This window comes from Prosopis cineraria, unplaced genomic scaffold (assembly GCF_029017545.1).
Source record: "Prosopis cineraria cultivar Desert tree isolate PC_DT_omini unplaced genomic scaffold, ASM2901754v1 PC8, whole genome shotgun sequence".
NCBI classification, from domain to species: Eukaryota; Viridiplantae; Streptophyta; class Magnoliopsida; order Fabales; family Fabaceae; genus Prosopis; species Prosopis cineraria.
In genome coordinates, this window is record NW_026555339.1 from 20,186,891 (window position 1) to 20,200,217 (window position 13,327).

The 13,327-nt window shown below is 31.5% G+C and overlaps 1 protein-coding gene across 1 annotated transcript in view; it reads left to right on the top strand.

The window, feature by feature from the left end:
- Positions 1-202: 202 nt before the first annotated feature.
- LOC129317446 (probable LRR receptor-like serine/threonine-protein kinase At3g47570) overlaps positions 203-13,327 on the top strand; it is a 50,697-nt gene continuing 37,572 nt past the window's right edge. The window contains exons 1-2 of the mRNA XM_054961771.1: positions 203-275; positions 5,143-5,213. Of these exons, the coding sequence (XP_054817746.1) occupies positions 203-275; positions 5,143-5,213 (144 nt within the window). The remainder of the gene's footprint in view (positions 276-5,142; positions 5,214-13,327) is intronic.

Sequence of the window (13,327 nt, forward strand, 5' to 3'; positions counted from 1 at the left end):
TGTTATGGGGCAGCGTATCAAGTTTCCCTTCCATTCCCACGCATCACCATCATCTTCTCATCATTGCTCTGTCTCTCACGCCGTCTCTTTGCTGTTGGGTGTGTGAGGTATTGAGTCACCTGAGGCTGTAGGTGATCGGAAAAAAGAAAAACTTCCTTCTTATTCCTTCTCTGTTGGTGGGTTGCTATAGGTGCTGCCAGGGATGCGTGAGCTTCTTCTTCCTTTGCTTCTGTCGACTCTTTTCCTCTTCCCCTTCTCTGTCGTTGCCAGCTCAGGTTTGATTCTTCCAAACTTTACTTTTCGCTAATTCCATGTGTGGCACATTTTAGTAGTTGTAGTTATAAAAAGTGTCCCTCTTTGCTGGATTTATGTGCGTGGGTGAAACATGATGATTTTTGATTTTGTTGAGTTTTCTCTCTCTAATTTCATGAACTATGTGAGGTTATGTGCGGTAGAAATCTAAGCAAGTTGAATTTATTCAAGTATTAGCATCCTAGAATTATTAGAAAGGAATGGTTGGGATGATATTTGCATAGAAGAGAAGAGAAAGAAAGAAAAAAGTTCATACTTGTAAAATATGTTTGATAAAATGCCCTATGAGGGTTTTGCATGATTATGTATTTCTTTTATTTTTTTTTAAATAGTGAGAAGTAAGATTGTATCCGGGTGCTATTGGTTGAATTTAACATGAAAATTTACAAGTAAAGATTTATTATGAAATTATTGTGGGACAAATGAAAAGTTGATTGTTGTTGATTTATAAATCATGATATCACTTTCATGACTTATTTTGGGATGCCATAAGAGATTCGATTAAATGGGAGAATTGTAGTATTTTCAAAATATTAGGATGATAAAAATTTGGGTGTGCATGCATGTATATATCTCAATCAAAATTTAGCTATTTGTGCCTAAGGAAATTAGATGGATAAGTATAATATAAATAAAGTCTCAAATGGGAAAGTGTGTATATATAAATAAGGATCGAAGGATTTAAAGTATAAATTAGATTGATTTAAGAATTTAATGATTATGGAGAAATCCTTATGTATAAATCCTGATTTAAGAGTTTCAAATTTATTATAGTTATATTTTTCTTTTGTTAATATGAAAGAAAATTTTAATAGGTTTGTTGAGAGTCCATTAAGATCCTATTATATGTTAAATAGGAGATTTGGGGAAGGGAAATTGTTGAAGTGGCAAAGAAGATTCGTTTAAAGCTGTATAGGGTGACTTTTAATATTTGAAAATATCACAGGTAAGTGGATAGTGTCCCAACTAATTTTTTTTAATCAAAATTTCCTTTACTAAAATATTATATTTTTTTAGAAATCATTTTTATAGCATCAATGTGATTATTGAATATTTGTTGATTAACATTACTTTATTTTGAGAAATTAGCTTTACCAAATTTGAAATGTTATTTGATCAATAAAATCAAGTTTGAACTTTGATTATGAGATTTTTATTCTATCAAATATTGGAGAGATACAGAGAATGATTCATGCGAGTTCGAAGTTAAAATTTTTTTTTATTCAATAAATGCAAGCATAAGCATTGGATATGAAATTTGATTTTGGCAAGTTTTAATGCTTAAACATATTCATGCGAGTTTGATTTTGAGAATGAGAACTGTATCTTGAAAGTGATGATTTTCTCGCATGTTTGAAAATGGTTTTAAAAAGGGACTTTATACAGAACACTGACTGCTAACGGCAGTTCTGTTAGCCCTTAGCGTGCCATGGTACACCTAGCTAGCAAGGTGTGTATAGGAGGTGCTAGCCCCGTGTGATGGCCAACGCACGTGGAACGGAGGGATGGTTATTCGTGAGCATCGTACTCACGTTTGTTTCGTGGCTTCAGCTGCGTTTGGTTACATACCCTCATGGACTATGTGTCCACGTTTGTTTCGTGGCTTCAGCTGCATTTGGTTAGTTACCCTTATAGACTATGTGTCCACATTTGTTTTCGTGGCATAAGCCGCGTTTGGTTAGTTACCCTTATGGATTGTGTATCCACATTTGTTAATTGTTCTGATAAATTCCTATAATTATGAATCTAATTATTTAATGATGTTATATTCTATTGATTTTTATTCAATAATTTGTTTATAAATATTTATTTCATTCAGGTGCTTCCATGAAATCAAGTGATATTATCATTTGCTACCATGGTTTAATGATTTGAGATTTCTTTGAACTTTTATAGACACATGTTATTATGAAGCTTATTGAATTTTTATGAAAATTTTTGTTTCTTTAACTTACATATTTATTTCGAATCTTTCATTTATTTATATTCTATTATTTATTGTTGGGACGTTATTCACTGAAAAACATATTTTTAGCCTCAGGTAGTATAAGTTGAACTCGTATATCAAGGTGTTACTTGAGGCATTCTATCGCTAAAGTGGAGCGGAAGAATTATTTCAAACAAGTTTTGCTTGATGAAAATTTGAACCCTGTATTCATTTCAAGGACTGGTCCTAACTACTCCACGTATAATATAGGTAGGATTCTCGTCTTTCTTTAAAGATTGTATATATGTTAGTAGGGTATGAGATCCTTTTATTTGATTATTATTGTTTTTTTTGTCATTTACTTCAGGAAGTTTTATTTACATGAAAATTCTATTAAAATTTTTATAAAATAATAATAATAATAATAAAATATATGCCTATAGTTTTGTATGGATGAAAGTATGTTTGTTCAATGCTTAAGGGATATGGGTTTTACACACATATTTCGTGCCAGTCATGCCTTAAATTTTTAAGGCGTGACAGTATAGAACACAAGTAACACTGGTGCTAAGTGCATAGTAGCATTGTTAAAGGCACAAATGATAAATTCCAAAGTAGATAACATGAAGGAAATGATCAATAGCATTGGTGTTATAGGCACAGTACTAGTGCTAAAGGCACTTAGGTAAAAGGGAAATTCTTGAAAGAGAATTTTAACACAAGATTCATCTGGAAAACTTTCACAAGGATACATAGGTATTCAAAAGGCATAGAGTTAATTCAAATACTTAACCAAGATAGGATTTCTTTAAAAAATAAGATTAGGTATAGGAAAAGGTTTTGGCTTACATAATATAAAATTCAAAACCTACTTCTTAAGTTAGCTTTAGTATAATGTTTAGCCATTTATCTTAGTTATGATTAAATAACCTGTGAAACACAATCTTCTCTTTATTTTGTAATAATCAAAATCAGGGTTCAACAACTTGTATTGGTAGTAAAGGAGCCTTTATTAGAGTTTTTAATATAGCCTATAGTGGTAAAGGTGCTAGAATGGATAGACCACTCTCATGATTAGGCTCCACAAGAGTAACTATAGAGTCCTTTGAATTTAAGGTAGGAGTTTCAACTACGTCTTGCCTAATTGCTTGTTTCTACAAATTTAAGGATTATATAATTTGTTGGAAACTCTTCTTTTTTTTTTTCAATAAGACGTGCACCTTCTTGAATTTGATGTTCCAACTTAGCATTGGATGTGGCATTGCAGCATTTGGCTTTAGCTATTTGTCTTTCTAATTCATCATTAAATCTCTCATCCTCAGCCATTTGCCTTTCATATTCAGCTTTATGACGTGTTTCATAATCATCCCATTCATTGTATGCATACCAATAATTGTGTTGATCTCCAATAGTTGTTCGCTCGTAGCCTTCATGATATTATGAATGTCGAGCAATTTGAGGTGGGGTGCTAAAATGCTTTCAACACTCCTTACATGGGCCATCATAAAAATAAAACATAAGAAATCACGAATATAAATATAAAACTTATCCCTTAAATCACAATAGTTTAAATTCAAATCCCAAATTCTAAATCTAAATATAATCTTAAAGACACTGATATTTAAAATAACAATAAAATAAATAATAAATCATGATTCTAATAGATAAATATCTTTATCCCTAATGAATAATCCTAATATCTTAGATAAATCCTAATAATCCTAAGTAATCATTATCCCAAATTCCATCAATAGGCCAAGAGGAATAGGTATAGCCTAGGAGAGCAATGATGACATATATGACAAGTCTTGGAGAATGATAAGTCTTAGTCGTATCGGCCTCAAATTAACTAAGTTAACCCTAGTGTGCTACAGAGTCAACCAACATTACATTTCTCAAGGAGTTAGAATCTTAAAGCTAAAATGATGACATATAAGACAAGTCTTGGAGAATGATAAGTCTTAGTCACATCGGCCTTAAATTAACTAAGTTAACTCTAGTGTGCTACAGAGTCAACCAATATCATATTTCTCAAGGAGTTATAATCCTAAAGCTAAATTGATTAAAAGCACTAATAAAATAGTAAGAGATACTACTATAGAAAAAAAAGCTATTGGAGCACCTCTATCAAAGTGTTTTTATTTAAAAAATGCTCCAAAAGCATGATGCGGAACCTATTGGAACATTTTTTTGCTAAGAACGCTATGGTAGGCCTTTACTTATAGGAGCTTTTTAAGGCCCAAAATGCTCTCGTAAGGGAGTTATTTTTTTTAAAAAAAAATAAAACCTACAGGAGCTTTCATAGGTAAAAACGCTCTTGTACATTTTTATTTTAAAAAAATATATGCGCACCCCTTCGATTTCATTCCCCCCTTTAGCAAAACACAGCCCTAAACTCGTTTCCCTCCCTCTCTCCGAAGATATCTACGAAGCTGTCATGCCATCCGCTTGAAGATTCTACACCATCGCCTCAAGCCTGTCTTGCTTCCTTTTGCCTCAAGTCCTGCTTCAGTTCATCTCTACATCTATCAAACCAGATCTATTCTTCCATTACTTGTGGTAGTGGAGTCTATTCGTCCCTGTTCCAGGTCTGTTTGGTTGATCATTATCCATTTTCTTGCCTCTTCCAAGATTTTATGGTGCATTGTTCATGGTAATGTTCTTGCAGTTTATTCATTCTAGTTGTTGACATCAAATAATAGTCATGAGCTTATGCTTAACCTCTGTTATTTTATCACAGTGCTCAGGATTGAAAATTTGCTAGAAAGCAGTTTCTCATGAGGCAACAATATGATATTATTGTACACTATGAGTCCGCATAATCTTTCTACCATTATTCCATCACAAGATGATTTGGTTTATTTCATCATGAAATAGAATGCATATACCATTGTGTAATGCAGGAAGTGAATGTAATTCTTTTATGTTGACATTTGATGGTAATGATGTAATGGAACAAAGACTAGCTGAGGAGGTGAGCTATGAAGATGGCACTAAACAGCTTGTATTACTTTCTTTGCATCTCAAATTTCATTAGGAACTAACCAAATTGTTTGTAATTTAATGTTTTTGTTCAAAAATTGTAATTCATATGGTTTACTCTATTCAATCTGTAATGTTTAAATGAAGTTTTAGGTTTATGAATTTGCTGCAACAATCCAAAAATTTTCCACCCCTCTTTTTTCTTTTCCCAGGTCATATCAGTTATAAAGCGTCACCTAGGTGATTAGAAAATTTCATTTATAGGTCATTCTTTAGGTGGCCTAGCTGCTAGTTATACAACAGCCAAGATTTGTGAGAGAGATATTTCAAAGGAAATTGCTTGAGAGAATGGACACTCTGGAAGTCACAATTCAGATCCAACAAGTCATAAAAGGAAATCTGAAGTCACCTTGTTCAAAAATTTTAAATAGTTTATATTTATATATTGATTGAGTTAGATTTCCACTTTCTCTTAAAGAATTAGCATGCTTGTCTTTGAAGGTTTGTTCTGATCAAAATCTAATATTCTGTGTAATAGGTCTAGTAAAGATTTTCACTTGACATCTCAGTGACTAGGAGCTTCAAACCCTTTCATTAAAGATGCATTTGTTGAGGTTCTATGCCCAACAAGGTGTTAGTTAGGTGGCTGAAACTAAAAATGGTCATGAAGATCCAAGGTGTTTATCTATCTATTTTCTTTGAACTCAGCTCAAATCTTCTTCAAGTTCCGGTGTTCTATGGCTTTCACTCTCTCTGGAGAAAGCAAAAACTTATTTTTCACTCTCTGTTTTTTTATAAATAAAAGGGGAAGCCTCCACTTCTTGCTGTCTGAATTTGTTTTTCTTATTTGCACCTCAGCTAATAACATCTTTTTCTTTGGCTGATGAAGACTAGGGGGAACATCTTTTTTCTTTTAATGTTAGTTAATCCTATTTGAGTTCTAAGAACAGTCCCCCTTTCTTACCTCTCGTAAGTTTCTGGAAGCTTTCACTACTACAAAAAATGACATAAATGACAGGTTTTTTAACTTATAAATGAACCATCATTTATGACCCTGACATTTAAAGTCTCCCTAAATAAATGACGGTTATTTACCCATCATTTATTCCTTTGTATAAATGACGGTTAAATAACCTATCATTTAAAATATATTTTTATGCATCTTCTATAAGAATAAGTGACAGGTGTTTAAAATACCTATAATATATTCTTACCATAAATGACGGGCAAATATTTTACCATCATTTATTCTACCAGACAATACATGACGGGCAAATATTTGCCCGTCATATATGTTTTGGTTACAATAAATGACGGGCAAATATTTGCCCATCATTTATGGTAAGAATATATGACGGGCAAATATTTTTGGTTAGAATAAATTATGGGCAAATATTTTTCCATCATATATTCTATGGTTTTTTTTAAACAATGGTCTATTATTTATAGCAGCCTCGCTGTAACAACTATACAAATAATAACCAGACAGTAATTCCAACATTTTTATATATGAATATCAATTGAAATTGAATTATAATCAATAAAAAATGAAATAAAAACTAATCTCTTATTCTAATCTATTAAGTAATCAATGTATAGAATTTTTTAAAGGAAGTAATTTATCAACTAATATCAAATAATGAGTGAAAACTAGTAAAACTATAAACACTAACCCTACTTGCACTAAATCTATTGATTTTCATCTTTATGCAATGACCACACTTGGAATATGTACTTGCACCACTCTTCAATTACCTCATTTATTTATGCATGCCTAAATTCTTTAATGTAGGAATCCTTATAGTACTATAAAACATAAATTATCCACCATAAATTTATTTTAATAAATTAAATTCATTAGCAATTATAAAGTAAAAATTAATTGTTGGCATACCATCGCAAGAATTGTGCTCTCATTATGGATAATGATGTTTTTCATGAACCTCATAACACAAAAAGCCATAAGGGAGAATGATGTTAAAGTCCCACACAAGGAAATTAATTACTGCAAGATCCATTGACAACTGAACTAAACTGCATTGACAACACAACCCGTTGTCAATATAGTTTAGTTCAGTTGTCAATGGACCTTGCAGTAATTAATTCCCTTGTGTGGGACCTAACTGTAATTTTCCTAAGCCACAATCCAAGCTATTTTTCATTTGTCTTGGGCACTACAAATTAAAGAACTAATTAGTACATATTAATGCATTAAAAAATTATGAATATTTAAATTAAAAAATGATATTAATTACCTTTATTATATTTCAAGTGTAGGCTGCATCAAAATTTGTAAATGCCCTTGGAATTATTTGTTTAGTGTTTGTGTGATACAACACAATTGCCCTAATAAAAAAATAAAAAAATATGTCAATATAGAAATAAACAAATAAATATATAAAATACTTATTTTTTGCACTTACGTATTGATCAACTCCAATAAAATTTGTCTATTCTCTGGTTTTCCACCAAGAGAATCAAGATAATATATTCTTGGAGTGCTACCATATGGTTCAGTGGCAATCAACATCCAATAGTCCCTAATAGCATTAACAAGTGTTATAAAATTATAGTTAATTAACTAAATTAATCTTAACAAATCCATTAATATAAGTAAGAAGTAGGTTACCCTTGGCAATATGGTATTAAGAATAATGTCCCCTTTTGAGCCCTTGCTTTAAAATTTTCACTTAATTGATTGGCTTGATCTAAAATCTTGTCGTTTTTAATTAAAGCATGTGCACCAACCTTATGGGGAGTAACAAAAACGGACTTCGTTTGTAGGCCAAAAGGGACAATAAATTTTTCATGCAAGCACATACCATTAATATATCAAATGGATAAGTATATATTTAAAATACTAACTATTTATTTATGAAAGATAATTTACTGTATATAAAAGCTGAGAACAGTGAGGCTAGTCATCTCATGTTGTAACACTTCATCTATAATATTGAGTGAAAGCATATCATACCATGGTGCACCATATATTCCTGCCTAAAATGGGATTTGCAAGATCGGAGGATTAGACCTATGAATCATTGCACACGCCTGAAGTAAATTTCGATGCTAGCTTGACAATTGAGGCTCTTGTTCAGGTATTGCTACATGCAAGACAATTTTTGAGGAAAGCCTAATTGGGGCACAATCTTTTTCTTGGATTGTGCATCTTTGTTAGCTTTTTTTAGACTTGGCATCTTAATATTGGTAACTTGCCATTCAACAAAGCTACCTATCGCCTCTCCTACAATCCCTGCATCCTCGATGGGAATAGGTAATGAATAGTTGAGATCTTTAGGCACATCAATAGCAACTCATATATAGGATGCAGGGAGTGGCATGTTATGTAATGTGTCTCCAGGCATATTGAACACTCGACTAATAGCAACCACATAACGATTCAGGCTATTTGCTAACAACTCACATATATTCTCGCCCTATATTAATGAGTAATATACTATATTAATGCTATGGAAAATAAAAATAATGAAACATAAGTGAAATAAATAAGAACTATTTTACCTCAGGGAGATTTTTAACGGGCTACGTTACACTAAAACTACCTTTCCCGCTAGGACTAATATGAAACTCCCCCTCCTGCCTCTCCTTGTCCTTGAGCAAGGTATCAATCAATTCTCGTTGCCTACCTAGCTCTTCTTTTAGTGTGGCAATCTCAACCCTTGCACCTATGTACTCTGTTAACTTTATCTTTTTTTGTGTCCCAAATATTTGTTTTTTTGTGACACCAAAGCCATAACCCTAACCCAACCGAAGTGTTCAGGATTACCTAGTGCCTTGCCCAAGACATCTCTATCATCAGGTAGGCCACTTTTCTCTATCTCAGCCTGTGCAACATATAGTGAGAAAGTTAAGTTTATTAATTGATTATAAGAAAAATGGAAATATTTAAATAATATACTTACACATTTGTTAGCAAGTTCCTAAACACGTTCGTCAACAATATTTCCTTCTTTATTGGTCCGAGCTTCTATGAAGAGTTTATGACATGAAACAGAACTTGCTCCTGAACCCTCTCACTCGATCTATGTATTTAAATAAAGTTGAACATTAATAGTGCACATATCAATAAAATAAACTAAAATTATATGACTTAAATATTAATATACCATTTACTGCTCAATTCCTGCATATCCTATGTGCCCTTTCTTGTAAGGGTGTATATCTTTCTCATGCAACTCTTTCTTTGGTTGCTCAATTCCTATGCAAAACACAGAATTAGATCAAAAAATATATATATTGATAATAAAAAATTATAGTTCTTACTTGGAATTGCCCCTCGAAATGTTAGGCAATAAATTCATCCCATTGTTCTTGTGAGACTAATGGCCTTATTAATTCAGAAACTTCAACACTAATGTTTCCGGCCAATTTTTTAATGTATTTCATTCCAACGAAATACCGAAATGTCCGCATTGCTTTTTTAGCTTGTTGAATGACAAATTTCATTCGACTAGCATCAATTATGAATGCTGACTGTAAAACAAAGAAATTAATTAGATTTGTAGTCAAGTAATTAAAATTAATTATAATGATTATGAGTAAAGTATTTTACCTCTACTTGCTCCCAAATATAATTCTTTGTTACTAGACTAACATCGTTCCAACTCCTAATTGTAATGGGCATATTGCCTTTGCCACAATTCTATGTAGTTGATAAATTTATTTCTGTTATTCTTGATAGGTTGACCTTTGTAATTCCATTCAAGCTCATATTTTTGTCCAGTAGCCCTTCTCCTATTCACCTTGCTCATTAATGTCAATTCCCTTGTTATTTGATTTGCTTTTTGTTGAATTTGTTGGTCATTCATGTCAATGCTAGGATCAGTATTGTTAGGTCCACTAGGATCAATACTTTTTTGAGAAACCATTTACCTACAAAAATAAAAAAAACAAATATGGAGAAGAAATGAATGATAAATTGATTAAAAATGTAATTGACTATTCTACATGTCAAAAAAATTCGGCAGCATAATGTCAAAAAAAAACAATTATTTCCCAAGCTCAAACTCACTTTTTAAACCTAACAACTTATATCAATAAGCCAAATTCAATCATAAACAATCTCAATAGCAACAAAATCCAACAAAATGACATTTTCAACCATACACAATTTCAAAAAAAAATTATTGAAAAATCACAAAAAAAAAAATAGCATAAGCATCAATTCTAATCATTTCTTTTTGTTTCATTTATCATTCTAATTTTACTCATACCTTACAGTAGTAATCTCATGCCAAGATAATATTATTCATTATAGCAATTGTCAAAATTTCAAAAAATAGTTATAATTTTTAGAGAAACCGCGCGTCAACTTTTGTCACTCAAATCAACTTCAATTGTAATCAAATTTGGTACACTAGTACATTTCAATATGAAGTTTCTAACGATAAAACTATCCAAATCAAATAAGGCATATAATTTTTAAAACAATTATTCAAAAATTTCGTTCAAAATTAAAAAAAATGCATTCATCATGAATATACATTTCGATCACTCATTTTCATCCTCATAATTATTTTGAGGCTACCCATAACCTCCATTAGCATCCTCAAGCCAAGAACACATCAATATTGTCAATTTCGACAACTCACATTACCAAAATCAAGCAACAATATGCACAGAAAGTTAACTACGTAAATTCAAACAATAAAACTGTACAAAACAATGAATAAATTATTTCCACAACCAAAACCAAAGGATATTGAAAGAAACACTAGAAAACACGAAAAAAAATGTACCTTGGAAGAAAATGGGTTGAAAACCAATGGCAAACTTAGGGCACAATGAACGACAGCGAGGACGATGGCGGAAACATGATAGAGGTGGGGGTTGATGGTCGACTATGGAAATAAAGTCACTTTATGGGTTTACTTGTGATTTCGTGTGAAAGTAGAGAAGAGAAGAAACAAGTGTTCATCGGCCATGTGAGAGAAAATATGAAATAGGAGGAACTAAAAAGTTTTTAAACAAGAATAAATAATGGGCATTTAAATGCCTGTCATTTATTCCTCTTTATATGACGGGCATTCATATATTGTGATGACTTTATATGACGGGCATTTGAAATGCCCGTCATATAAAGTCTCTTTTATTCTTATTTTTTAAAAAATGCCTATCATATAAAGTCTGTTTTATTCTTTTTTTTTTATTTTAAAAAATTAAACATTATATGATGGGTGTTAAAACACCTGTCATATAATGTTATTAATATAAATGATGGGTGTTTAGAAGGACCGTCATTTATGTTAATATTAATTTTTAATTTTTTTAGAGGTAGAATTTGAAGCCTTATATGAAGGGTGTTAAAACACCCATCATATATGCTAATGAGATAAATGACAGGTGTTTAAAACACCTATTGTTTATTTTGCAACCATCACCCACCTATCTTTTAAATGACAGATTTTCTTAAAATCGTCATTTTTAATGGTATCATATACCAATAATTTTGTAGTAGTGTTTTTTAAAAATTATCATTTTTGTTTTGCATCAGAGTTTATGCAGAGTTTTGTCCTTTTGATTTTTTTAGTGATCTTTGTTAAAATATAGTTATAAAAAAAATACATGTCTAGGCATGCAGTAAGGTTCAGAATTATGATAGATAACAAATCTAAACATAAATTGTTTTTATTATCTAGCATTTGGGAGTGGTTATAGCATGTTTACTTTGTTTGAATGGACCGGTAAGCTTTATTCTTTCAAAATCTCTCTTGTAGATAACTAGCACGGGGTTACACTTCAAATTGCTCCTTTTTCACTGTTCTACTTAATTCAATTGGTTCTATTTTTTTAACTTCATTGTTACAGTTGGATGGTCACTTACTGTGTATATTTGGCTTTTATACATTTTAACTTTTGGGAAGGTAGGACTCTATTGCAAGTTGCTATTCAGAGCCAAAATAGAGATATTGCAAGAATTTTGTTAGTCAATGGTGCGGATAAGACGAGAAGAAAAGGTAACTTCTTTGTTTATCTCACTTTAGAGTTTAGCATGTGTTCTAGTTTTTAACATACTACAAATGCCTATATATATATATATATATATATTTTACCATGTATATATATCTTCATTTGGAATTATTTGAGTTGCTGTTAAGTGCATTAACATTTAATGTTACTAAGCCGATTCCCTGATCAATTTCATCACATTAAAATTCTATCAGCTTGCTCTAATGTTACCAATAAATAACTTGATTGTGCTTAAGCTTAAGCGTAGTCTAATGATTGATTTGTAAAGTTGAGATTCTTAGAAAATTAAGTCGGCGACTTCATTCAAACTATTCAACATTAACTTGTCTATATCGCATTATTTGCGGTCTGGAGGCTATTCACAAATAAAGTTCTAGAACCTCGTTAATTCAGCAATTTCCTTTCCTACGTTACATTCGTTTTAGTCAACGAGAAACTTGAAAAGAATTGAGGGCCTGTTTGTCATAAAATGAGACTGAAAAATCTATCTCTAATGGATATGGGAAGCTTTCTCTCTAAAGAAGTTTATAAATAGGTGTCATTTTATTTATTCTAAATAATTGTTTGACTGATATTTTAAATATGTTGTTGTAGAATTATTAGGATGCCCTGATGCAACTCTTTCAAGATGAAAGAATTAGAGGATGTACATGGAAGAATTTAGTGTTAATTATAAGAGTTTTGGTGTGTAAATGAAAGCATTTGGTTCATAATTAGAGTTGTCTCTTTAAAATTAAATTAATTGACAATTTATCTTGAATTTCAATCATTGAAGGAAAGTTTTGTAATAAATTTTGTAGAGTGTTTGATGATATACTAAGTTGTGTATGAATTTAATAAGTATTTTATTATTGTTTTTGGATTGTCTAGATTGGTTACCTACAAATGACGCAGGCAAAGTAAGAGGACAATAAATATGAATTTTTTTATAAAAAAAAAAAAAAACCTATGGAAGAATTTCTAATGGAAAATGCTCTTGTAGGTGGGGACCTATGGGAGCTTTTTGGCAACGACATGCTCCTATAGGCTAGCACCTACAAGAGCTTTTATGCCATAGAAGAGCTCCCATAGGCCAGCCTTCGGGAGCATTTTTGCAATGAAAAGCTCCCACAGGTT